The sequence below is a fragment of the Euphorbia lathyris genome, chromosome 7 (assembly GCF_963576675.1).
Source record: "Euphorbia lathyris chromosome 7, ddEupLath1.1, whole genome shotgun sequence".
NCBI lineage: Eukaryota > Viridiplantae > Streptophyta > Magnoliopsida > Malpighiales > Euphorbiaceae > Euphorbia > Euphorbia lathyris.
Genome location: NC_088916.1, coordinates 44,714,072 through 44,741,859, shown reverse-complemented (window position 1 = coordinate 44,741,859; position 27,788 = coordinate 44,714,072). Strand labels below are relative to the sequence as shown.

Genomic DNA, 27,788 nt, shown 5'->3' with positions numbered 1-27,788 from the left:
TTCGCTAAGCGAGAAATATAAGCTAATTTAAAAGAAGGGGTGGATCTTAGCAGGATTCGACAATCTGCCACAATCATACCAAATTCAGAAATGTCCTGCTTGTCAGAGTGAATAGCATCTACCACAACCTTGGCATCAGATTCAAAGATAACAGCAGAATAACCCAAATTAGCAATCCATAACAAACTCGTGCGGATTGCAAGAGCTTCAATGACACGTGGTTCTTTAATGCTTGGGATAAGCCTGCTGCTACAAAAGAGAAAAGCTCCCTTTTCATCCCTAATAACTGCTCCCATTCCACTACTCTCTAATTCTTTGAAAATGGCCCCATCTATATTGCATTTGATAAAGCCCGGGCTAGGCGTATACCATTTATGATGGGGAATTGGTAAATAGTGGTTACCTCTCATTTGTGTGACCTGTGCTTGCGGGAGTGGCTGGGCGGCCCACTGCGGTGCCGTCTGTATGTGTGCTTGCGTGTGTCGGTTGCTCAAGGGTGGCGTTTTCTGTTGGTAGGCCTTCCAATCCTGAACAGCTTCTAAACTGATTCGCCAAGCCATGTCTGCCGGCCACCATCTCATATGCCACAGGACTCTGTTTCTGTGGTCCCAGATTGCTTTGAGTGCACAACAGGTTCTAGTAATATCTTCCAAATTCGAGTTGCTCAAGGCTTGGAGGAGCCACTCGTCAAGGTATCTGTTACCCACCCTCGGCACAGGAATGCCTGCTACACGCCAAATGTCACCTGCGAAACAACAATCAATAAATAAATGGTTATCCGTCTCTTCTTGCTCCACACAAACTGGGCATTCAGTTGAAATGGGGACTCTTCTCTGGACCAACCGAGTTCTAGTGGGTAAGCACTTTGAACACAGACGCCAAATAAACTGTTTCAGTTTAGGAGGGATCATCAACTTCCACAACCTCTTCCATCCTTCATGGATGATGGTTATCAAAATAATAATAAAAAAATAATAATAAAAATGGAAACAAAAACCGTGGCAATGTATTGGAGATATAATAAAACACTTGTGAAAAATGTAAATACATGTTCAAACACTTGTGTTTAAATTGTATATAGAAATGACACTTGGTATTTTATAAAAATAAATAAATAAATATATATGTTTTTTCTTTTAATTAGTATATAAAGGAAGGATTTTCATCCAAATGGGAACATCTAATAGAAATTAAGGGGAGGTTTCTTTTCAATGAAAAAAAAAGGGTTAAAAATAAGAGATATATATACATGTCTTTTGAAAGAACATATCTAAGTGTTTTCATTTATTTTGGGGTTATAGATATTGGGAATTGCGATATTCGATTCGATCAAATCACAAGAAATAGGATACAAAATCATCATTATTGAACTTTTGACAACAACGTGAATTAGCGGCTGTCAACGGATCACACCGATGACATTTCGGTGATCGACGACGATATTTCGGTGATCGACGACGATATTTCGGTAACTCTATTTTAGATTCAAATTATTTTTAAAATGTCTATGAGTAAGGTCGGTTCTATGAGTAAGGTCGGTTCTGATATTTATAATAATTTATTAAGTTTATAGGTCATTAATAAAAATATAAAATTTAGACAGTCTTCCTTAGATTTATTGAGCTGAAATTTAATTCGGTAATAATAGGCTTTTAGCAACGCCACGAGTTTAGAGATATATCGGTCCAAATTAACGTCGGTTTAAATTACTATTTTAGATATCAAAATAGACAAACAAAAATAGTTGATTATTTTATATTGTACAAGCGTTTGGAAGATAAAATTTGTACGGATAGACTCCTAGCAGTGTCACGAGTCTAACTGAACCTTCGGTCGGAATTAACGATACAAGTTTGTTTACACGTTATAATTTCGGTGACAAACGAGAATAATAGTCGATAAAGTGTTTGGTTTAAAATTTAGTTTTGAGCTATTTATAATTAAGTGACTTTAAATTGTCGAGTTAAAATACGTTATAAATTAGAAGGATTAATACCGATATTTGTTAAAATCTCATATAAAAGTCGGTAGAATAAGTTGAATATAAAAGTAGTAGAATAGTTTAAATATAAAATTAGGACGAATATACTTCTAGTAGTTAACGATTCTAATAGTAATTCGGTTTAGAATTTTTGTTCGGTGATCGAAAGTAGTCCGATAAGAATAATTACTTTTATCGATATTAAATTTTATCGGTACAATATTTTGTGCTATTTAATTCTTGGAGTTCGATTAAACTATGAATCGATGATTTTATACGACTTTTTAACAATTTTAGTTATATTAAAAGATTATTTGTTTTTAACGATTGTGATTATTTTTGCGAAAATAGTTATTTGAAGTCAAATGGTTTTATGATTATGGAATAAATTGGAAGTTTGATTGGGAAAAGAGACTTAAGCATATTGTGATTTTTATATCCATCTAGAGTGATCCGGACGGGTGGTTTGATATTTGAAGACCATGTTCAGTGAGGAACATTGTAACATCCGTGTCTAAAAATTTTATTTTTCGAAATAGATAGCGTTAATTATTTATGAATTTAAATATATTATATGACTCAATTTAATGTTTTTAAGTGTAAATTAAAAGTTTTGATTAATTTTTATAAAAAAATATAAATTAAAGGACCTTCATTAATATTTTGTAAATTAATATATTAATTATTGAACCATCACATGTAATTACTAACTATCAAAAAATTAATATATTAAGCCTCCACTATTTGATATTTACGATTATGATTTAACAAAAAAAAAAAAAAAAAATGCAATGGACACGTTTAGCATAGATGTCAACTTTATAGCAAATCTAAATTCCATTTGTCAAATTTAAGTATATAACCTATGTATGTGTCACTTATTTGAAAACCATATATATATTAGATTAAATAGATGAATCTTCATAAATATACATATAAGTAAATAAAAGGTGGGTGATAAAAAGTAATCATGGAGAGGGAAAATGGGTGATTAATTATAAAAAAAAAAACAAAAGAGTTTTTGTTAAAAGTTTGGGGGAAAGACGGGTTTGGATGACAACCGATCTCGTCGGTGACGTTTTGGATCAGCTGTCAATGGAATACACTGATTAATTTTCGGTGACCGATAACGGCATTTCGGTAACTGTATTTTATATCTGAATTATTTTTAAAAGATTATAAGTATGATTTTTGAGTAAGTCTAGTTTCGATAGTTCGTCAAATTTTAATAGATTTATGATTAATGAGTTAGCGTCTATCAATTACTAATAAAATATAAATTTTAGACTAGTTGTCCTTTAAATTTATCGAAGTGAAATTTTGTATTAAGACTTTTAGCCGTGTAACGAGTTTAAAAGTATAATCAGTCCAAAATAATTAAGTCGGTTTAGAATTAATATCTCAGCGACCGAAGAATATTTCGATTATTCTAAAGTGTATTAATAAAATATTTTAAGTAACTTTAATAGTTAGAGTTAAAATAGGTTGAAAATAGAAGGACTAATACTGGTATTTGCCAATTAGAATCGGTATAAAGTCAAATATAAAATTTGTAGAAAACTTTGAATATAAAATTAGTTCAAATAGATTTATGATAATATAACGAGTCTAACTGAACCTCCGGTCGAAATTAACGATCCCGATGGTGATAGATAAAAATAAGTCTCATAAACGTATTCGGTATAAGTTTCAGTTTTAAATTATTATTTAAGTGATTTTATATACTTTTGATTTTAATTGTCTAAAATATATTGTTTAGAATATTCACATACTTTTTGATTTCGATTATTTGAAGAATAATTATTTATTACCGTCGTACTTTGAAAATTAAATCGAGAAAAGGAATTTGATGATTTGATGCGAATTGTTTTGGATTGAGAAAGCTATTACGGTTATTGTTATTATTTATGTAATTTGGATTGAAGTCCAAATATGATTTTTATGTTATTTTGAAAGAGAGATAAAATGGTTTTGTCCATCTAGGATTGCCCGGGGTAGGAGTTGTATTTGTAAGACCATACCTAAAGGCGGTATGGCCAGAGTGCACGGGTGGTAGTCCTAACGTTAGGCAATGCGAGATATAAATGAGATATCTCGATTATTGATATGATTGATGTTATGATAAGCTACACGGGTGGAATTCGAGGATGGACACACACGCAAATTTTGTATTACGTTTTGACAATGTTTGATGATTTGAAATATAATGGTTTACGTTTGTTTGATACGAGTTGGGTTGTTAAAGCGATTTATTTGATTACGAGTTTGTTTGATAAAATGTTTATTTGATTACGAGTTGGTTTGATAAAATGTTTCTTTGATTACGAATTGGTTTGATAAAGCGGTTTATTTGTTTTGATTTAGTTTGATAAGACAGTTATTTAATTTGATTCGTTTTGATAAAATGATTTATATATATATATATATAAAGATTATAACAAAGTGAAATATCCAACTAAAGTATTAGCGTGTCATTCAACGTGTCAACAAGTTAAAACGAGTTCATAAGTTAAAAGAACTACCTAATTAAGAGAACTACCTAAAACAGGTAGAACTACGTGGCTTTAATTCCCGGTTTAAATATTAAAAGATTATTCGGGATACGTAGGAAGCTCGATAGAATTATCGAGTCCAAGCCAAATAATAAATAAAACTTTAGGTAGTGCAAATGAATCGTTATCGATTAGAAAATACGTTTGGCTTTTAGACTGTTAAAAGTTCGTTACCTTGTTTTCCGTTCATACCCGATGCCGTTTTGGTTCGGGTGTGACAAACGTGGCATGTGTACACAGTGTAAAGACCTAGTCGGGTATTGGCAGCGAAGTGTGGGGTAAGACCAATACAGGATTAGGCAAGGTTAAAGAGACGTCTCGACTATGTGATTCTTGATATGTGTGGTTATGGATTGATATATAAGGGGAGGAACTCTAGAATGGATATAAGGTTTTATGTTTTTGGTTATGAGTTTATTTTCTGATAAGGTTTTATGTTATCAGTTGTGAGTTGATTTTGATATAAGGTTTTACGTTTGATTAATTACGAGTTTGATTGATTACGAATTTGGTTTGATAAAACGTTTATTTGATTACGAGTGGTTTTGATAAAAACATTTGATTGATTACGAGTTGATTTGATAAAATGCTGATATAAAGATATCAATATTTATTTGCGATTTTATTTGATTTGATAATGTTAAAACGTTTATTTGAATGATTTATTTATATATATAATTATCTAATGATAAAGTGAGGTATACAGTTAAATTTTTAACGTGTCAATCAACGTCTCACTAAGTTAAGAGAACTACCTAAAATAGGTAGAACTACGTGGCTTTGATTCCCGATTTATATATTAAAGACATTTGGGATACGTAGGAAGCTTGATAGAATTATCAAGTTCAAGCCAAATAATTAAATAAACTTTAGGTAGTTCAAATAAATTTTTATTTATTAGAAAATCGATTCGCCTTTTAGACTTGATAACACTCATTATCTTGTCTTCTGTTCATCTCCGATGCCGTTTAGAGTCGGGTGTGACACTGCAAGTGCTTCCTTTGTTATTTTTGATCGTGATGCTTTTCAGTTCATTGGTAAAAGTGCAGTTGATCTTAAAGCAAGCCTGAATGAGGTAATGACATTTAATTTCTATTTACATTTTGCTCAACATACCATGACTAACAAAAATTAAGCATTAAATATTATTGAATTATTTAATTTGTTTAGGCAGATGAGAACCAAGACTATCCAAGCGACCTGAATATGTTTTTGGACAAGAAGTTTGTTTTCAAGATTAGAGTTACTACATATAATATGCCTCACGATTTTTCAACTTATTCAATTTCAAAAATGACTGATGATGGTGCTTTGTTGGAAGAATTTTCCAAATGTCGTCAACTTGACCTGGTGAGTTTTTTTATTCTCTAATTATGTTTTCCCTATTTTATAAACACTTATATGCACGAAAAAATTTCAGGAATCACATACGGGACAATGGGATGATCAAGATGTAGATATTTCAATAACACCAAGATGTAGATATTTCAATAACACCGACTAGCTCGAAGCGGAAACGCATAATAATAGATGAAAGTTCTGATGATGAAAGTAATCCTCCTGAAGATCAAAATTCAAGAACAAAAGTGAGCCTTAAAGAAATCAAAATTGAGAAAGAGGATTGACCCATGCATTAAAATATTTGATTTAACTCTGTGTTTGCTTTGTTACTTTTAATTTTTTACTTTTAAGAATTCTTATTTATATTTAGAATTTATTTACAAATTATTTATAATTACAACTGTGATTTATATAGCTAAAGGTGTTTGCATTTTATGCTGTTTTTTTTGTTTTTTTTATTTTGTCATGTTAAGATGGTTTTTTAGTTTTTTAATTATTTTTATAAATTTTTTAAACCTTTCTCCAAAAGATGATATTTTTTATATGTTTATCCACTGTAGTTAAAAAAAATCATACTGATTCAAAAAAAAATCATATATACATATATATTCTTACTCAAAATTTCAAACAAATATACACTAATTCAGTTCAATTAAAAAAAACTCAAAATTCTTATGCATTTACAAAAAAAAAAATGACTTTATTTTTTTTAATTTTGAAACACATGTCACAATCACTTTATTTGGATTAATTTATACTTCCACATTTTATTAATTATATGTTAATATTAATTTTAAGGATTACTTTCATCATCAGAACTTTCATCTATTATTATGAAATCAAAATTGAGAAAGAGGATTGATCCATGCATTAAAATATTTGATTTAACTCTGTGTTTGCTTTGTTACTTTTAATTTTTTACTTTTAAGAATTCTTATTTATATTTAGAATTTATTTGCAAATTATTTATAATTACAACTGTGATTTATATAGCTAAAGGTGTTTGCATTTTATGCTGTTTTTTTTGTTTTTTTTATTTTGTCATGTTAAGATGGTTTTTTAGTTTTTTAATTATTTTTATAAATTTTTTAAACCTTTTTCCAAAAGATGATATTTTTTATATGTTTATCCACTGTAGTTAAAAAAAATCATACTGATTCAAAAAAAAATCATATATACATATATATTCTTACTCAAAATTTCAAACAAATATATACTAATTCAGTTCAATTAAAAAAAACTCAAAATTCTTATGCATTTACAAAAAAAAAAAAATGATTTTATTTTTTTTAATTTTGAAACACATGTCACAATCACTTTATTTGGATTAATTTATACTTCCACATTTTATTAATTATATGTTAATATTAATTTTAAACCGAATACTTATATAATATTTTTTTAGGATTTTGAGAAATTATTAATGTTAATGGTTATTCTACAAAACAATATAGTTACCCATTTATCATTTATTCTAAATTTTGTAATTAAAATTAAATTTACAAAATTTAAATTAAATAATAAATGAAGGTTTTTTAAATGATACACATATTTGCCCCTGTATTATTACGGAAAAACAGATATATCATTATATCAAATAAACCCATAAATTATCCCTGAATTTTTCACAAACCTCCAATTATACCCTAATCTAACAGACCTGCTGATTTGGCACAAACAGTTTACATGCTCTCTCTAAACCTCTTCCACGCTATCTCTCTCTCTAAACCTCTTTCCCTTTCACGCTCTTTCTCCATACAACCATGTTGAACATATATATATAAGATAACATAACAAGATAATCCCCAATAAATTCTTACCAGGTATGATCTTAGGAGGAACCACCTTAGCATCTGGAGCACAAACGTATCTCTGGCCTTTATATCAAATCAAACATGGTGGCTTAGGAGTATACAAAGAACCCTCTGGAAAATTGATATAAAACCCAATCACATCTCCTTCCTTATACCCTTCTTCCCCATACTTCTCTCTCAATGCCTTATGCACTTTGCTCCCATCAATATCTCTTTACCCAAAACTATTACCATCATACCCAATTGGCGCCTGCAGGTCACCTTTTTGTGCCGACCACCCAAGACGGATGTGTCATGTCACTCCCAGGCTCGCAGTTTTAATTTCAAAGTACCATCTTCACTCAATTCCAGTATATCTTCACTCAATTCCATTTTCTCAGCTTTGAACACTTTCCAAAGGCGTATCCTCATATCTGAGGAATCATCACTTCTTCCCTTTACTAGTAGATTTCGTTACCCAGACATTTTGGGGATTAGGCTTAGGTTTCTTCTTCCTATTCCGGTGTTCATCCGGGTCAATTGAAACCGTAGACGGAGAGGGATAAAGGTTGTTCGCGGGTACTTCTGCTTCATCTTCTTCTTCTCTATAATTAGCTTAAAGAGACTCCATTAAAATATCTTTTATATATATGTTCAATATGTTCAATTTCACGTTCTCTCTCTCAGTTGAACATGATTCAGTGTGAAATTAATAAGAAGAAATTGCAATTGAAATGAGAAGGTGTTGGAGTTCGGTAGGAGAGGAGAATGATAGAGTGAGAAAAAAGGAGAGAGATAGGAGGGGGGAGAGTAGAAGATGCATGTTTTTGGTGGAAGTAAAGTGAAGATGCATGTCGTTTATATCATCTGTTAGATTAGGGTATAATTGCAGGTTCGTGAAAAATTCAGGGATAGTTTTGTGGGTTTATTTGATATAAGAACATATTTGTTTTTCCGTGATAATACAAGGGCAAATATGTATATTAACCCTTTTTAAATTGAACTAATGTATGAAATTATTCCTTATATTTGGAATAATTTTTTGTTGATATTTAAATTTAACATTGTTCTTTATTTAGATGTCTGAAAATAATCAAAAGATCCGTCGATTGGATTATTCGAGATTGCAAAGCCGTTTAGCAAGGATGGAGAGAAAAAGAAAATTAGATGAAAAAAGAAGAATTAACAAGGTTCATAAAGTTATTCATAATCGCGCATGTAACTATCTAATATTTAATTGCATTATAGATATGTTAGTTTTGCTTTGTTAATCAACATGATTGTCTTATATGATGATATAATTATGATTGTGATACCTTTGTAAGATCATGATTTTACTACCTTACATTATTACAACATGGTATATATTACATAACTAATGTATTTTTCATTTTCAATTTTTAATATTTTAACCAAAAAAGTATTAGAATGTTTATATATTAAAATAATTATGCATTTTATTTAATATGTAGCACCTATTTTTGTGACGTACTATATATTGTTTAAATAATCCTATGAAACCTTTTTCTAATATTGTCATTATTTTTATTGTATGAATAACCAATTCTCTCTGTGAGAAAATTTGTGTCAGGTTCCAGCCACCAACATATTAATGAGTCTAATGGTATGTGATTTTCGCACGAAGATGTTATTAATGGTAGTGTATTGAATTTTTCATGCAAATATAAATGATTATTTGGATAATTAAAAAGTGAAACTATTAACAAATTGCCTTTATTGATGCAGTTCGTCTACATCTTACACCAATATCTGAACAAGTAGTTCGTCATCATAATATAACACATGTAGATATTCGACCTAATAATGGTATATAATTTTAAATAAATTTTTTATAACCAATATTTTTTTAATAACTAAAATTAAAAAGTTGTGATATTATACATTTTTTTTTAAATAATGATTTTCCTTTCTTAATACAGATCTACTAGATTTAGGAGACCCGGAATATGAGTGTATGTTTTGTGGTGCATTAACGTGGTATAATGAGCAAACAAATAAGCATCGAAATACTACCAGGCCCGTATATACGCTTTGTTGTGGAGCTGGAAAAATCAAAGTTCCTTTACTAAAAGATCCACCGATTACTCTTCAAAATCTACTGTCTAGCGTTGATCTTAGAAGTAAGTTGTTCTTACAAGATATAAGGGCTTACAATATGATGTTTTCATTTACATCAATGGGTGGAAAGGTTGATTCATCAGTGAATAACGGAAGCGGTCCTTATGTATTTCGACTAAATGGCCAAAACTATCATATGATTGGTAGTCTTTTACCATCGTCTGGAACAAATCCCAAGTTTGCACAACTATATATTCATGACACGGAAAATGAGATTACAAATAGAGTTGGATCTATCAGGTATTTTGCTTAACTATTTATGAATATAAAACTAAATGTATTTATTCAAAATAAATCTAAAACTTTTTGCATGTTTTGTTACAGTGGGCGGAACAATCGGTCCCAATTTGATCATTCTATAATTCAGGACTTAAAAAATATGCTTGATGAGAATAATGTTATAGCATGGTCATTTAGAATAGCCAGAGATAGATTGATTAATAGTGAAATCAATGATTTGATGTTAAGGCTGGTTGGAGGTAGAAAGTCAGACGGACGTATGTATAATATTCCTACAGCATCGGAAGTTGCCGCTTTGATAGTTGGGGATGTAGACACATGAGATAACTTCAGAGACATTATTATTGAGACTAAAAGTGGTATGCTAAAACGTATCAATGAGCTGCATCCTTCATATCTCCCAATGCAGTATCCATTGTTTTTTCCACGCGGTGAAGATGGATATCGAAAAGATATTTTGTTAAGCGGAGTAAAAAAAGGAAACAATCAGTATGCGTGAATTTTTTAGCTTCAGAATACAACAGAGAAACATTGAACGATCAACAATACTGTTCTTTTGCAGATTCTCTGTGGAGGGCCCTTGAGATTCATTTTGACTGCGCTTTACCCCGTCATTCCCAATTCATCCACTTCTTCAGCACTCTTCGCAGCATTCATTTTGGCTCACAAGTGTCATTGATCTGGCGTGTTGTTGTTGTCTCTTGTATCTGGTTAATTTGGCACTGCAGGAATGAAGCAACCTTTAAGGAGGTTTCTCCTTCTATTCAACACTCGAAGATCACCCTATTTCGAATGATTCGTGAGTCTTTAGCCTCTTCTAAAGGTTTTTGCTCTTCGAGGAGAGATGCTGATATCTTATCCCATCTTTTGGCTTCTCCAAGGCCGCCTCCGACTCCCAACATTATTCCTGTTCATTGGCTTAAACCTCCTCCGGGTTGGGTTAAAGTCAATGTGGACGGCTCTGCTTTTGGTACTCCTGGTGAGGCGGGAGCGGGCGGTATCTTTCGTAATGATCGGGGCTTTCCCAAAGGTTGCTTTGATTTTTCTACCCCTCCTTTTTTTGCTTACATGGCTGAGTTGAGAGCTGCTATATTCGCAATTGAACTTGCTTGGGAGAAAAATTGGCATCTGCTCTGGGTTGAGTCAGACTCCATGTACGTAGTTAATCTACTTCGACTTCGTTCCAGGGATGTTCCTTGGAGTATTCGACAAGAATGGTTGCACTGTCTCGACATTTGTTCTAGGATGAACATTATTTTTACACACATCTTTAGGGAAGGAAATCGCGTTGCTGATGCTTTGGCAAAATTTGGAGTCTCTTCCTCAGTGATCAATTGGTGGCCTTCAGCTCTTGCTTTTTGTCACAGGTTTATCAATGATGACATTTGTAATTTTTTTCATTTGCGTTTTTCTTGACCTTTCCTTAACTTTTCTCCTTCCCTTTCTTCTTGTTTGTTCTCCTTCCTCTTCTCTTATTCAAACATTCAACTTTTCCTTTTTTATATATGGCGGGTTTGACAGTTCTTGGGCCATGGGTGCTCTCACCACTCAAGTTCTGTTTCGTCCCAATTTCTATAAAAAAAAACAATATTGAGATCAAGAAAGTTATTTCAGCAATTTATGGTTGATTCATATACAATGATAGAGGCGGAAAGATTATCATTTATTAGACACAACCAAAAATGTCTTAGGGATGATATGTATAAAGGATTATCGGAAGCGGTATTGAGAGGTGAAACAAATCCATCATCAGCTGGAAAAAGGATTATTTTTCCATCTACTTATTTTGGCGGTGCAAGGTCCGGTTCATTTTCAAATACAAAACAAATATTAATCTCATATTATATTTACCACATTTTCATAACATATTTTAATATTTCAAAAAACATGATATAAAAAAATAATAAAGTTTGGCTTTATTTTTTACAGGTACATGATACAAAACTATCAAGATGCGATGATAATATGTAGATGGACTGGATATCCTGATATCTTTATTACTTTCACATGCAATTCGCATTGGTCAGAAATATATAGATTCACAAATAAAGAAGGTTTAAGACCTGAAGACAGACCTGATATACTGACTAGAGTTTTTAAAATGAAGTTGGATAACTTGATTCATGACTTGAAAAGTGGAACAATATTTGAAAGGGTTAGAGCGCGTACGAGCACAAGTTTATTCTAAAATTCCGTTTATTGCTAAATAAGTGCATGTGCAACTTATTAATTCATATTATTTCTTTTTGCAGTTATGTACACGATAGAGTTTCAAAAACGTGGTCTCCCTCATGCTCATATACTATTGTTTTTACACCCTGAAGATAAGCATTCAACTGTAGAGGAAATTAATACAATCATATCGACTGAGATCCCAGATAAAGATGAAACCCCTCATTTATATCAGTCCATGAAAGACTTCATGATTCATGGACCCTGTGGTGCTACTAACAAAAAGTTGCCATGCATGAATGATGGAAAATGTTCAAAGCACTTTCCTATGCGACAATTATTGATGAAGAAGGATATCCAAAGTACATGAGAAGAAATAATGGGAAAACTGTTGAGAAAAACAAAATCTTACTTGACAATAGATTTGTTGTGACTTATAATCGTCAATTGTTAATGAAGTATGATGCACATATCAATGTTGAATGGTGTAATCAGCAGAGGGCCATCAAATATTTGTTCAAGTACATCAACAAAGGCAATGATCGAATAACTCCTACTTTTTATCAACCTGATGGACATGGTATTAGTGCTGATAAAGTGGATGAGGTCAAAATGTAGTATGATTGTAGATATATTTCACCATGTGAAGCAGGTTGGAGAATATTTGCATTCCCGATTAATTATCGTGACCTTTCGGTGGAAAGGCTCAGTTTCCATCTTCCAGATGAGCAAAACATTGTATTTCGTGATGATGACCCTATTGATAATGTAGTTATAAGAGAAGGTGAAGTAGGTACTATGTTTCTTCAATGGATGAAGGCAAATGAACAGTATCCAGAGGCAAAAGAATTGACATATGTTGAATTTCCAATGAAATTTGTATGGAAAGAAGTTGAAGAAATTGATGACACTTCGAGAATAAAAAGAAAGATTAAGAAATGGTGTCCAAGGCAGCGTGGGATGAGTGTAGGGAGAATATTTTATGTTCATCCAGGGGCAGGTGAATACTATCTCAGGATTTTGTTGAATATTGTTCGGGGTCCAACTAAATATGATGATATCAAAACTGTGAATGGTATATTGTATCCAACTTTCAAGGATGCATGTTTTGCATTGGGGTTACTAGATGATGACAAGGAGTATGTAAACGCAATAACAGAAGCATCTTTTTGGGGATCGGGGCAATTTCTCCGAACATTGTTTGCTACATTGTTGTTCTCCTACTCTATGACAAGACCAGAAATAGTTTGGAATCAAACATGTCATCTTTTATCTGATGATATTCTATATAAGCAGCGAAATATTTTGAACAACCAAGGTATTATTATTATTATTTAGTTACAACATAAGTTCTTTTTTCCTTTTCATGTGAATAAAATTATTATTATTATTTAGTTACAACATTTTATAAATGTTAATTCCTAATTACATTTTCTGATTGATTTTTTTGGCTATTGATAGATCTACAAATGACAGAAGAGCAATTGAAAAATTATGTACTAGCTGAAATAGAAATTTTTTGAATAGAAACGGGAGAAGCTTAAAGGAGTTTTCTACTTTACCATTTTCAGATACAACACTTATAGATGAAGGAAGAAATATGCTAATTCAAGATGAACTCAACTATGACAGAGTGTTATTGGCTGCGGAAAGTGATAAGCTGATCAGATCACTAAATGATGACCAAAGAAGGGTGTTGCAAACAATCATCGATGTGGTAAAACATGAGGATGACGGAATGTTTTTTGTTTATGGATTTGGAGGAACTAGGAAGACATTTATATGGAAAACTTTGTCATCTGTTTTGAGATCACAAGGTGAAATTGTGCTCACATTAGCATCAAGTGGAATAGCATCTCTTCTAATGCTTGGTGGAAGAACTGCTCATTCTAGGTTTGGTATTCCATTAGTGGTAAATGAAGATTCCACCTACAATATCAAACAAGGAAGTCCATTAGCTGAATTAATTATAAGAACTCAACTCATTATATGGGATGAAGCACCGATGGTTCACAAACATTGTTTTGAAGCATTAGACAGAACATTGCGAGATATCATGAGATTCAAGAACAAAAATAGTATGAATTTGCCATTTGGTGGGAAGATTGTTGTTTTTGGAGGAGATTTTAGAGAAATCTTACCGGTCATTCCCAAAGGAAGCAGACAAGATATTGTTACATCATCTCTAAACTCTTCTTACCTATAAAGATACTGTAAGGTGCTTAAGTTAACCAAGAACATGAGGTTTCAGATTGGAATTACCAACATCGACTCGAATGAGCTGAGGTGATTCTTTGATTGGATATTAAGCATTGGAGATGGAACAGTCGGTGGGAACAATGATGGGGAAGCTATATTTGATATACCCGATGATCTACTTATCAAAGATAGCGAAAATCCTATTGGAGCAATTGTTGATATCACATATCCATATTTGTTAGAAAACATACGAGATCAAACATATTTACAAGAATGTGCTATCCTTGCTCAAACATTGGATAGTGTGAGTAAAGTGAATGAGTATGTGTTGTCATCTTAGCCAGGAGAAGAAGTCTGCTATTTAAGTTCAGATGCTATTTGCAAAGCTGATAATCATTCTGATAGCCATGATAACATCTACACTCCTGAATTTTTGAATAGTGTCAAATCGTCGGGTTTGCCAAATCATAAGCTTATATTGAAGATTGGAGTACCTGTGATGTTACTACGAAATATAGATCAAAATAATGGATTGTGTAATGGAACTCGATTAGTGGTGACTCAATTGGGGAAAAATGTTATTGAAGCCGAACAAATTACAGGTTGTAATATTGGACAAAAAGTGTTCATTCCTCGACTTTCTTTGACACCGTCAGATATCAGATTACCGTTCAAATTCCAACGTAGACAGTATCCCTTAGTGGTTTGTTTTGCGATGACAATAAATAAAAGTCAAGGACAATCACTTTCACATATCGACTTATATCTTCCACGTCCGGTTTTCAGCCATGGGCAACTGTATGTTGCAGTTTCAAGAGTTAAAAGTAGAACATGATTAAAAATTCTTATTAGTGACAAGGAAGACAAACCATGTAATTATACTCATAATGTAGATTTCAAAGAAGTGTTTAGTAAAATAGGAATAATTTTATATTAAATATAATGAAATTACTCTAGTTCATTTTTTTTACAAGTGTATGAATATAATTGTTTAAATTAAAAATATTTACCTCTCTAAAATTGAAAAAACAAGAAAATAAATTTTGATTTCAGAATACTTTCAATTTTTATTTAAATTTTTATCATTTAAAATTTTAAATATGCAATACAAATTAATATTGTATTTTTTTCACAATCAAATTTAATTTAGTAAAAATTATCTATTAAAATATAAAATACTATAATTTATCCCAATCCCGTGCATAGCACGGGTGTTCATACCAGTAGATTTGAAATTATTTATCTGGGAGATTATTATATACTGTATGATTCAGTAAGTTTATGTGGGGCCGACCAGTAAAAGTGCGAAACTTCTGGTATTTTCGCGGCAACTATTTACAAATTTTAATAGTTTTCTCAGAAAGAAAGAAAGAAAGAAAGATTGACCATAGTTTTACGGTTCCAACCTCCGATCGTCAATTTTCTTCTCTTTAGGAGAAATCAGCTTATTTGGACACCAAGTAATGGCCGCTCGAAGTCTCGCTCTAGCTAATCGATCGGTTCTTGCATGCTCAAGGAGATGGCTGTCTTCCGACGCTTTGGTGGAGGTTAATCCTGGTGAAGTTGGCCTTCTCGCCGGAATCCCAGAGAAACATCTTCGACGAAGGGTACGCCTCTACGTTTTTGTATTCCCGTAATTCATTTCTCATTTGTTTGATTAAATAATGTTATTGCTTTTAGCTTGAGAAATGGGATTGAAAATTTTGATGGATGTGTTAGGGTTTCTAATGTATTAATCTTTTGAAATTGCGAATTGGAAATTTGAATTTGGTAAATCTGGACAAGAATTTTGGACGTTTAGATTCATATCAGATCAGTGATAATTACGGGACTTAAACTTCTATTGAGCCAATTAATTTGTGATTCTCGACCACATTAATGCTACTACAGTTTCTATGTTATGATATGGAACAAGCACTAATTATTAATTAAGACTAAATTCGGCCATTGCCGAATTTAGAGTTTTTTTATCCTAAAAATGGAATTAGCTTCCTTCATTCGATATATGCACTCCGATCATCTAAGTAATCGCATCTGGTTTTTGACCATGAGAATATCAACTGCGTGCTTTTCTTGGGTCATACGAGACAACTTTGCAGAGTGATTGATTTATTAGATAACTGAAACTTTGAACATCCGATCTGATGGTTCCTAAATTTCAAAATAATGAAATTTTTATTTTTGTTCATTTTGTCTTTATGGAATATCAGGCTATTGATCTTGTGTTGCTTGTTTCTGTTTATGTATTCCAGGTAGTTATCTATTCACCTGCTCGAACTGCAACACAACAGGGCTCAGGAAAAGTTGGGAAATGGAAAATTAATTTTCTGTCTACGCAAAAGTAATGCTTCAGCAATTGCCTTATTTTATCTTCCTAACTAGTTTTAGCGTTTAAAACTTGAACATCATAACAAAGACAATCCTTAATGACAATTTAAATTAACAAGCACATAAGGCTTTTTAAGGTGTATAGTGCGATTGATGACTATATTGAGCTATCCGATTGAAAGATGAACAACTTTTAGGTATATCACATATTACTTACTAAAAAGAGTATGAGCTCACTCAATAGTTATTATTTAATGATTAAAATCGTCAAATGATGAACACCTTGGATTAATCATCCTAGCTGTTCTTGTTAAAAGCTTGGTGCAAAAGTTTTAGAAATATGTGGTTAAATCAGTTTATTAAACTAGCTACAGAAACTCAAGTACAGGGCTCAGAGGTTTTGATGGTTGGTAGCGGTTTCATGATTTTGTACATTACTCATTTGGTTTCTTTGTTTTATTCAGGTGGGAAAATCCATTGATGGGTTGGACATCTACCGGAGATCCATATGCTAATGTGGGTGAGGCAGGACTTAGTTTTGATAGTGCTGAAGCTGCCAAGACATTTGCTGAAAAACATGGTTGGGAATATGTGGTATGTATCTATTTAGTCTATAGTTCTGCTGCACAGATATTCGAATTTCTGTTTTTCAGAATTCATAATCAGTCTTCTGGAGCACTACCTTTTTCTCTTTCGTTTTTGCCTCTCATACAACTCCCAAAAAACATCTCATGTACATTAGATAGTTCAATTTTCAATTTTGCTGCTTGCCTGTATGAGTTACGATTTGGAAGTTATTTTGTTCTTTCTGTAGTAACATCTAATTCTTTAATTTGAAAATGTATAAATTCGTATCTGGTAGATATGTTGCTTCTTTCGGTTAAATTCTAATCACTCTATTCTCTGTTCCCAGAGGTCCTCTTATCCCCTTCTAATGTTTATTGTAATCTAAAGCACATCAGTTTGTCATCATTATATGCATTTCTTGAGATTGAAATTTTGCTTAAGTTATGTCATGTTTCAGTTTCTTGATCCTTATTGCATATCGTGTAAAAGTTTTATTTCCCTTTCCTGTGCAGGTCAAGAAGCGGCATACACCTCTTCTCAAGGTTGTGTTTCTCCTTTCTAGAAGATTAGAAATGAATGCTGCAGTGTGGTAGCACCTTTAGATTCTTCTAAAATTCTTTTTTCGTAAGAAGGCTTCATTTTTTTTTCCTGATTGCGTCAGCGTAGAGCATAATGATATAGAAAATTCTTCCTTTCCATGGTAACTTCTATAATTCACTTCAATCACAAAAGCATTCACACTTGGGAATTCCAAGGTTGAACCAAAATTAAAGAAAGAAAATAATTAAAGAAAGAAAATCTTTCTTCTTGTTTCGGGTCTAGAATACTGTGATGCTATTTTCAAGCATTTTTGTCTTTATTAATATTAAGAATTTCTAGCGATCGAATATCTCACAATAGTTTTTTCTTTTATGACATTCACAAAATTCCCAATGTAACGTGCGTCTGGCCCTGTTGTTATATATGTCATATTTTGTTAACTTTTCTACCTTAAATTAACAAGGTGTTTTTTTTCTTTCCTCTAAATGAACACAGCCCAAGTCGTATGCTGAGAACTTCAAGTGGAAGGGCCCAGCAAAGAGTGAAGAAGCTAATTAACTAGCTAGTAAACGTCGTCCATCATAATTAAGCTCCATCTTGTATTGTAAAAAAAAAAAAAAAACTTCCATCTTATATCTATAATTATTATCTTGTATTTCATATATATATATGGTCCAATAATTATTATCTTGTATTTCATATATATACATATTATTATCTTGTATTTCATATATATATGTATATGGCCCAATAAAAGAAAATGAACTTTTTTTTAGTCTGGAATAAACAATCTAGTACTAGTACGAGTGCCTGTTGTATGTGAAATTCTCTTTGTCTTGTGAGATTTTCTGACATTGATATCACAGACACCTCTGCCCAAGAAACAAATTAGAAAAACAAAATATCTTCTACACATATTGATTAACTTTAACTGAAAAGCTAACAAGAAAGAACTATGCATATACTTGATGTCTTCTTCTTATGTGTATATATATATATGGTAGCCAAAGGTTACTTTTATAAGTAAAATTAACTCCTACTCACTATATACAAATATATATAATATATATATATATATATATATTCAAGCATTAGAACTACTAGACTGAGAACTTCCCCTGGTGTGGAACCTCCAACTGAAGAGGTAATCCTTGGACTGGCATGACAATCTGATAACATCACAAAATGCATGGACTGTTTTCTTCTCCCCTTGGTGCCCCCATTCTATATTCACCCAGCAAAAGAACTTATCTGACGAAGTTGGCACTTCTGAATCAGCAAGATGAAGTATCACCTCCCCGCAGATTCTCTTGCCAGTCACAATCGAATCAAGCCACGAGCACTCCGGCTGACCTACCATTTCTTTATAGGCAGAATTCGCCAGCCTTACTCTGTAGCTGGAATCAGATATTACAGCTGGAAATGTCTCCGACTCGACCTCTCGTTCCACCTCTTCTGGCTTCTTTAGAACATGCACTGCAGGTGGAGTTGGAATCGGATCTTCGCTTATGCACCCTACTCTTATGCTCGAACCGACTGGTCGAATTGGCTGAGGCGCTATAACATTGGTGGTCGGAGCTGGCGGTTGAATCAAGAGATCCTTATTCTCTTCCGGAATTTCAGCTACAGTATTCAAATCTATCAGCATCTTCGGTTGTGAACTGATTTCAGGTACTGTTGGAAGGAGAGGAAGCGTCACCAAATCGGAGTGCGAGGTCGTGGTGAGTGGATTCTCAAAAGTAGGGTTGACATTGGGAAGAGGAAGACCCTGAGGAAAAGCTTGGAAGGAGAGGCGTGGAGAGTAGATAAGATGAGTAGAAGAAGAAAGAGCGAGAATATGATGAGTTCTAGTTCTTTTGATAGTAGGCGGAGAAACAGCAGCTCGACCTCTCTTTCGAGTTCTAGTAGACCTAGTCTGCCAGAGGTAAGGAGAGTGAGTAATGTTGGATGGATTATTATCAACAGCAGCAGCAGCATCAGGATTTACAGGCTTGGGAGCTATAGGCCTGTACCGAGACATAATCTCGGCAGTCCTAGCAGTATTGGAGTAAGGATTCAATGTCTTGATCATGTTTGATGAAATGTGAAAGAGAAGGGAAGAGTTGAAAGAGGTAGAAGAAGGTGGATATAAGGAGGTGAATTGACGAATAGGAGAAAGGCAGCATGAAACAAAGAGGGAGGAGAAAAGGACACTTGGTAAAAGAACGATGGTTACGTGGTTAGAAAGAGGGACATAAGTGGAATTTAGAGAAATGAAAGTGGGTCCATAAACCATGCATGCTAACACCAGTTGAATAGGGTGATTCGTAAATAACGCGTGTGGAGATGGATGCCATGCGTGGATACACCTATCAGGATTGGCTTCCTGCTTTTGTTTGTTTACTGGTTATTACGGTATTGCCCCTGGTTTAGCGGTTATTTTTTGGAAGTTTACACGTGGCGAAGTGTAATAGATATTCGATTGCATGCAAAACGTATGAGGAGGTGGAATGTGATTGGAGGAAGAGAGTTGGCATAGGAAGTAGGGACAGTGACGTGGCTTCCCTTTATAACCACAAAGATGCTAAACGTGGTGTTACTCCATGTGAGCCGTCTGCTCCTTTCGCATGTTTCTATTGCATTTGCCGCCGCTTCCTTGCGGTCCTTTTCTTTTTTCTTTTTCTACAACCATACTAATATTAAATGCAATTTATGTTGAAAATAAACATAAAATTATTTCTCTGTTTCTTTTCTAAACAGGATTAAATATAAATTGTATTTTGAAAAGCATTACGTTAGAGAAATTTACTATATTTTTAGTCTTTATTTACTATATCGAAAATATTTTCCAGTATTTATTTATATCGGTTTCGGAAAATATTATATTGTGAAAAATATTAGGTAATTTTTTCTAAAATAATGACTGAATTTTTTTGATTTTTGTTGTATGTCTTAGAAGATTCTCATCATGTTTGTAAATAAAAAAATGATTAACAAAATTATTATCATTAATTAGGTTCATGTAATAAAAATTAAAGCTATTTAACCATTAGAAAATTTTCATTAGGATTGAAAATGGAATAATAATCGAAATAATCATTATCTCATGTAATGACATGATTGATAAAAGTTCATAATAAAGCTTTTTATATGAATATTATAATTGGTTATAAAATTACAATTAAATCATTTCGTCAAATTAATTTTTAATATGTCATTATTTTTCATAAAGTATAAGTTTATGCTCTAATTTAAAAAAAATTAGATTTAAATTCATAAATTCTAAACCTTAGTAAATATATTTTAGACCCTTAATTTATAAACTTTAATCCTTAAAATATATTAAAAGTGATGATTTTATTAGTTTGATATAATTTGAAATATCATTTGATATAATTGTAAGTGAATTTCTATGTAAATTTCCCTTCATGATATTGATGAATTCTTAAATTTTATGATGAATCGGAGCAAAATAAAATATCTGAAAAAAATATTTTTCATCTTACATAGGTAATTGTATTTATAGAAAAATTATATTCACAACATAAACGTTCAACGAAATTTAAGAATTTATAGAAAAATGGTAGGTGTGTTTAGAAAAGTGAATAAATGATGGGTAACTACTGTTGTTGGAAGAAATGGAAAGGTTTAGAAAAATGTTTTATACTCTCCATAAGAAAAACATAATGAAAATTCAAGAAAATATTTTTTGGCAAACAATGTTATAATAATTTTAGTAAATTATTTAATAATTTTATCAAATATAAGAATTGCAAATTAAGCTAATATACAATAAAATAAAATAAAAATTATAGTTTATTAAATATTAATTGTATAATAACTTTTAAGTTTTTATATTATAAAATTACATTTCAGGCAAGTGATTAAAAAATACTTATAGAAATAATATATATAACAGTGTAGAATTTTTATCTAGTTGAACTGGACGTTTTAATGGAGAGGATCTAGATGAAACGGTAAAATAAAGAGCAGTTGTTACGGTCTAAAAACTTTTCTATGCTTATGAAGAAAGATATTGTTGAATTTGTGGCTAAATGTCTTACATGTTAGCAAGTTAAAGCAGAACATCAAGTACCAGTTGGGAAATTACGACCTTTAATTATTCCATCTTGGAAATGGGAGAGGATCACCATGGAATTTGTTATTGGACTGTCTAAGAGATTGCATAAACATGATGCTATTTGGGTGATTGTAGACCGTCTAACTAAATCCGCTCATTTCTTGCTAATGCGGCAAACTGATCCTTTAGATAAGGTTAGCAAGGTTAGATCGGGGTGAAATTGTTAGATTGCATGGTGTTCCAGTCTCTATTGTATCAGATAGGGATCCCTATTTCACTTCTTGATTTTGGAGTAGTTTGCAAGCAGTGTTGGGTACAAAGATGAATTTTAGTACAACCTTTCATCCTCAAACAGATGGACAGTTGGAGCGTACTATCCAAACATTAGAAGATATGATGAGGGCCTGTGTGCTAAACTTTCAGGGAGATTAGGATAGACATTTGTTGTTGATAGAGTTTGCTTACAATAATGGCTTCCATTTTAGCATTAGGATGACACCATATGAAGTATTGTATGGAAGAAAATCTAGAAATCTTGTTTGTTGGGATATGGAAGGCATGAAACAGTTGGAAGGACCTGAGTTAGTACATGAAACAATAAAAAAGATTGATACAGTGAAATATCTGCAAGCAGCACAAGATAGACAGAAAATTTATGCTGATAAGCACCGCCGAGAAATGCAATATGAGGTAGAATATCATATGTTCTTAAGGGTTTCACCTTGAAGAGGGATTGTTTGATTGAGAAAAAGACGGAAGCTAAGTCCGAGGTACAACAGATCGTACGAGATTACGGAGAGGATTGGACCATTGGCCTATAGATTAGCGCTTCCGGCAGGGTTATCACAGATTCATGATATTTTCCATGTGCCAATATTGAGGAAATACCGATCTGATTCGGATCGTTGATTTCAGAGCTAGAGATTCAAGTAGTGAAGGATTTAACCTACAAGGAGAAACCAGTGGAAATATTAAAGACTCAAATGAGGAAGTTGAGGAGGCGAGAGATTTCAATGGTGAGATTTAATTGGAATCACCATTAATCGCTACGCGAAGCTACATGGGGGATTGAGGATCGCATGAGACAAAAATATTTGCATCTCTTCGATATTGCGGGTACGTAAATTTTGAGGATAAAATTTCTTTTAGAGAGAGAGATCTATAACATCCTAAATTTCAAGATTATAAAACTAATTAAGGTGATAAAATTAATTTATGGTGATGTAAAAAATATATTTTAAATTAACCTTTTAGTTAAAAGTTAAAACAACACAGAGATATGTAATAAATAAATTACTGGGTAACTAAAGGAGTAATAGTAATTTCTATTTATTAGATTTAAATTGACATTATATTTTGGAACAAAACGGACAATATCTATATAATATTAAGTCAGGATATTAAAATTGGAATTAGAATCCACTCTTCACGTACGACGTGTGGTTCAAGGACGAACCAGACGGAAACTGGTGGACCTGTAACGATCCGGTCCGGAATGGGTGACATCGGGATGGAAGGCCTAAGCAAGGAGTGACCCTAAAGGATGACGATTGAGGGCAGGAATGAACTGAATCCCACATTAGAAATGAAGAGAGTGACTGATGCTTATTAGTAAGGTGAGAATCCAATACATGCAGACGCGTTTTAAAGTCGTGAGGCCCAATGTGTTGGATTTAGGTCAAATGGACAATATCTACATGTATTGGGCCAGTGTGTTACATGAATAGTAAAAGAACTATTGAATAAATGTAAAATAATTTGTACCTCCAATGTTATGTGACCTTTATTTAACAGAATAAAAATCTTATTTAGAATAGAACTAACAATCTCTTTGTCTCATGATATCTAGATTGAATATAAGACATGGTCATTGTCATTCTTATCTTATTCAATCATATAGTTTCTCGATCTTCAAATAGAATGTAAAACAAATTAATTGATATCCTTATCAATTTATTAATCACGACCATGCATTTCTTATACTCACTTATCAAGGACCCCAATGATATCACTATCATATTGAGAGGACAAACCCCATATATGTCATTCATCTTCCTCTGCATGAATTATACTATGTCCAGTCATTGCCTTTAGATAATGTTTGATTTTGACAACATATTACTCTTCGTATAGGAATCTATGGTGATTTCTGGTGTAAGGATTCAATGACACTACTATAGCTGACATCATTCATAACATTAACCCATGTAGTTATGTCACAGTGGGCTAGTCTCGTACCGTGTTCTCCAACATGAACTCGCGAGTTTGATTTGTATCTATATACACTATGTTCATCTCATGAGCATCAATCAACCCTCGCACTAGTCTTGACGTATTATTTTTAACATAATAATAAGTGACTAGACACCTTTAGAATAACTAACTTTAATCTATGGATATTATTATAAAGTTAACATGCAAACATTTCTATAAAAAAAAAATTAACATGCAAACACTTAAAATAATTTATAATTTTTATTAAATTAAAACAATCAATATGACACGGAGTTTTAACAAAATCATTATAATTTTTATCTCAATCACTCTCCATATCATCATAAGTATGAGCACATTTCTAAAAAACCTAGGTTTTTTTTTCTTTTGTAAATATGTATAGTAATTATCTTTCTTTATTATTAATACATTTTTTATGATCATGATGAAATATATCATTGATTCGGTTAGATACCCTCGTAGGTGTATATTGACAATAAGAAGGCTTAAATTACTATTTGGCTTTTACCTATTTAAAATTTTGTCATTTGGTATCTGATTTATTATTTGGTCACATTTGAATCCTAATTTATTAAAATTGGTGAAATTTCACTAAATTTAGATGGAAACTTAATAGAACTATTATCCTATTGACACGTGAGAATGTTCTGACATTTAGATTTGATAATTATCAAATTTTAGTTTAAGAATTTGTTTTTATTTTTTTTTTTTACTCTAATTAATTATTTTCACGTCTGAAAACATATGTTATAAATAAATTGTAAATCTTTATTCAAATTGGGTGAAATTTTACCAATTATGATAGTTTAGGGACCTTATGTACACTGAATAATAAATCAAGAGCCAAACAAATAAAATTTGAAATAAATTTGGACCAAACATTTTTTGATGTAACCAGAAGTCCCTCTATAAGCTATAGCTAGTCTTTTTAGATTGATAGAAACTTTTCCCATTCTCGATAGTCTCGATAAGGTTTTGTTTGCCTCTCGTGCTTAGACATGTGCCATGTGTTTATTCAAGAAGTACGAACCATCATTTTTCTTGGTTAATAGGCTAAAATATCTTTTACTTTTTTCTACTTTGAATTTTTTTGGTAAGTTTCTTCGTTTGTCTAATCGTTTGCATTTCTTCGAATCCTTCCGAAGAGACTCTTCTTAGACCTTGCTACAAAAATTGTCGAGTTTCTTTTCTTTCATATTTTTTTTTATTTTAAATCTTATTCTTTCTTTCAAATTCAAAGATGTTTGAGAGTTTGAAATCTTCTGAAGTAACTCCCACCATTTTTTTTGTGTGAAATCTAACACTCAATATTCTCCTTTCTCTGCAATAAGAAGTCATTAGCCAAAAACCTTATTTCAAGACCTAAAAATTAACTCATACATTTTATCTTCTGGTATAAAAATTTTATGAAATGTCACACCCAAAAAATTATACTCCTGGAATTTGGGAAATGACTTCTAGAATAACATGAACTGATTTGATTAATAAAGCTTCAATATTTTCCTGACATTCTCAATGCGAGTACATAGTGTGAAATGACCGCCTTCTATTGGCTTTGGATGAACATGAGGATTACTTTTGAATAGATGGGTGTTTAGGAAAATGTTGAATCTTTCTATCCCAGAAGACACCGAAGACTATTGTACCTTCTACAAGAAAGAGGCTACCATTTATTTCTCAATTGGGTCAATTGTAGTTAAGAGGTTGGAAGGACGTCTTCTTTTAAATCAAGGAGAAAGATTATTACAACTTACCCAATTTTTAGAACAAACAAGAAAAATATTTGTTCATGCTGAAAGAAAAACTCAAAGAGTATAACAAGATTTCTTGAAAAAATAAACTCTCGACTTATGCATTGATTTAGATCCTACTATTGAATATTATCTCATTCAAGAACCACTTTGAAGGAAATTATTGTACCAATTAAATAGGCAAAAAAAAAAAAAAAAACCTTTTTACATTGGATCAAACACTTAAATTAACTTAAAGTTACCTTACACTAAGATAGAGAGATGTTCCCTTTGATTGAGATGTAGAACCACAACTGGTAGTCCCTCTACACACATTAGAGACAACAAGTAGAACATCTTATGTGCTAGCAGTAGGGGTAGATGAGGGTGTGCAAGGAGCCCTACCGCACAGGGTCTCAAAATTATAACGGCCTCCAACATTTAAGACGTGCTTAGTCAAATATAGATGTTAGTTTAAATTGAAAAAAATAATAATATAATGTAATAAATCTCAGTAATGCATATGTGATTTAGATATTCAACCATTCAAAATTTACAATCTTACCATCCATTCATTTCTTTTTATATTTTCTTAATATAAAATTCTATTAAATATTAAGGGTTTGATAAAAATTTAGCACAGGGGCCCTAAAAAGTTTAAGACGGCAACACTCCAATCTCGAAAGCTTGAACGACGAACCCGGATCCAAAGGGGACTCAATAAAGGAGATTTATATTAGAAAAAGAATTGCTTCATATAAAAAGTGAAAACAAGGAATGATGAGAATTATTACTTCCTTTTTGTCATGCCTCAAATTTAAAGAGCAAAGAAGTAGAATTCCTATTAGAGTTTCCTTAATTTTATTTTAATTTTGTATGCCATTTTTTTCATTTTTTTTTTTTGGTTTTTGGCCAAGTTCATTATAAGCATGCATAAAAAGTGATTTCAATACTTATCAAAATGTCAAAATGCATACAAGACCTACCACGATATAACAAATTCGTTTCATGCTTTATTCTTGGCTTAATATATATATATATATATATATATATATATATATATTTTGCCTCTTCTACTTAGCCCAAAACTTTAACTGTCCCCTCAACTTTTAAAATTCCAAATGTCATTTTGTTCAATTTCATTCAATAACCCTTTATTTATGTTCAATTGCATTCAATAACCTCATATTCTTGTCCAATTATATGCAATAACCCTATGATTATCCAATTGCATTCAATAACCCAAAACTTTAACTGCCCGGTAAACTTTCAAAGTTTTCTAATTATTTATCTATTTAGCATTTTATTATTGACACGTGATGAGCATTTTGACATGTGGTAGAATGTGTTTCACATTTTCTGCATCCAATAAATTCTATTAAGAATTAGAGGGTTATTGAATGCAATTGGATAAAAAAAAATAAAGTGTCATTTGGAACCTCTGAAAGTTTAGGGCGGAATTGAAGTTTTGGTCTAAATATGGGGCAACATATGTATCGAGTCTTTATTCTCTAGCCAACCCTATTTGTTCTGCAGTATACACCATCCTCTCTCAGGGCATATTGAGCTTGGTCTATTTCTTCTTGGAAAAAAGACAACAAACAAATGATTTTTTTTAAATCTTTTTCCCTATGAAATAACCTCCAAAACGTTAATTTTATGATTTTTTAAGATCAACACACAAATGTATTCACAAGTCCAACTTCCAAAGTCATTTTTGTCTCAAATTAGCTCATTCTAACCACAAAAACTTGTCAAGTTTTTAGCATGGGACTGATGTGTTTTAATTATAAAATTAAACAGTCCCAGAAAAAATATGGGAATTTGTCCAATTGGTGTATAAGTAATACATCAAATTTTCGGATTGATTTCAACTCCATTTTACCATCTAGAGAGCATTTTTAGTAAAAG

General features: G+C 32.0%; 3 protein-coding genes and 1 pseudogene across 7 annotated transcripts; 3 read left to right on the top strand and 1 right to left on the bottom strand.

Annotated features, from left to right (window-relative positions):
* The first annotated feature begins 1,264 nt into the window (after positions 1-1,264).
* LOC136200757 (uncharacterized) lies at positions 1,265-6,396 on the top strand. Of its 3 annotated transcripts, none has more exons than XR_010673485.1 (4): positions 1,265-1,468; positions 5,506-5,608; positions 5,704-5,883; positions 5,954-6,396. XR_010673485.1 is itself a non-coding variant. In XM_065991186.1 (3 exons), exons 1-3 carry the CDS (start codon positions 5,495-5,497, stop codon positions 6,035-6,037), a joined length of 378 nt encoding a protein of 125 aa, XP_065847258.1. In that variant the 5' UTR covers positions 3,128-5,494; the 3' UTR covers positions 6,038-6,396. The 3 variants fall into 3 exon arrangements, 1 of the variants encoding a protein (XP_065847258.1); XR_010673484.1 differs by lacking the exon at positions 1,265-1,468 and adding an exon at positions 2,927-3,121 and having other exon boundaries at positions 5,954-6,395; XM_065991186.1 differs by lacking the exon at positions 1,265-1,468 and having other exon boundaries at positions 3,128-5,608.
* Positions 6,397-9,600: 3,204 nt separating this feature from the next.
* On the top strand, positions 9,601-15,354 carry LOC136236090 (uncharacterized; annotated as a pseudogene).
* A 414-nt stretch (positions 15,355-15,768) lies between these two features.
* Positions 15,769-18,627, top strand: LOC136200965 (NADH dehydrogenase [ubiquinone] iron-sulfur protein 4, mitochondrial-like). 3 transcript variants are annotated; one of them, XM_065991470.1, is made up of 5 exons: positions 15,769-16,024; positions 16,670-16,758; positions 17,210-17,339; positions 17,825-17,901; positions 18,348-18,627. In XM_065991470.1, the coding sequence occupies exons 1-5, from the start codon at positions 15,881-15,883 to the stop codon at positions 18,412-18,414; spliced, it is 507 nt and encodes a 168-aa protein (XP_065847542.1). In that variant the 5' UTR covers positions 15,769-15,880; the 3' UTR covers positions 18,415-18,627. The 3 variants fall into 3 exon arrangements, with proteins under 3 accessions (XP_065847542.1, XP_065847543.1, XP_065847544.1); XM_065991471.1 differs by having other exon boundaries at positions 15,770-16,024; positions 17,825-17,854; XM_065991472.1 differs by having other exon boundaries at positions 15,770-16,024; positions 17,825-17,936.
* Positions 18,628-18,740: 113 nt separating this feature from the next.
* LOC136200964 (uncharacterized) lies at positions 18,741-19,972 on the bottom strand. The gene has a single exon (XM_065991468.1). The coding sequence runs from the start codon at positions 19,921-19,923 to the stop codon at positions 18,937-18,939; it is 987 nt and encodes a 328-aa protein (XP_065847540.1). The 5' UTR covers positions 19,924-19,972; the 3' UTR covers positions 18,741-18,936.
* Between the last annotated feature and the right edge of the window lie 7,816 nt (positions 19,973-27,788).

Coding starts and splice junctions, on each gene's coding strand:
- LOC136200757 (XM_065991186.1), top strand. CDS start 5,495: ATGCCGTTTAGAGTCGGGTGTGACACTGCAAGTGCTTCCTTTGTTATT. Junction 5,609..5,703: donor TTAAAGCAAGCCTGAATGAG/GTAATGACATTT, acceptor TAATTTGTTTAG/GCAGATGAGAACCAAGACTA. Junction 5,884..5,953: donor AATGTCGTCAACTTGACCTG/GTGAGTTTTTTT, acceptor AAAAAATTTCAG/GAATCACATACGGGACAATG.
- LOC136200965 (XM_065991470.1), top strand. CDS start 15,881: ATGGCCGCTCGAAGTCTCGCTCTAGCTAATCGATCGGTTCTTGCATGC. Junction 17,340..17,824: donor AACATGGTTGGGAATATGTG/GTATGTATCTAT, acceptor TTTCCTGTGCAG/GTCAAGAAGCGGCATACACC. Junction 17,902..18,347: donor GAAATGAATGCTGCAGTGTG/GTAGCACCTTTA, acceptor AAATGAACACAG/CCCAAGTCGTATGCTGAGAA.
- LOC136200964 (XM_065991468.1), bottom strand. CDS start 19,923: ATGATCAAGACATTGAATCCTTACTCCAATACTGCTAGGACTGCCGAG.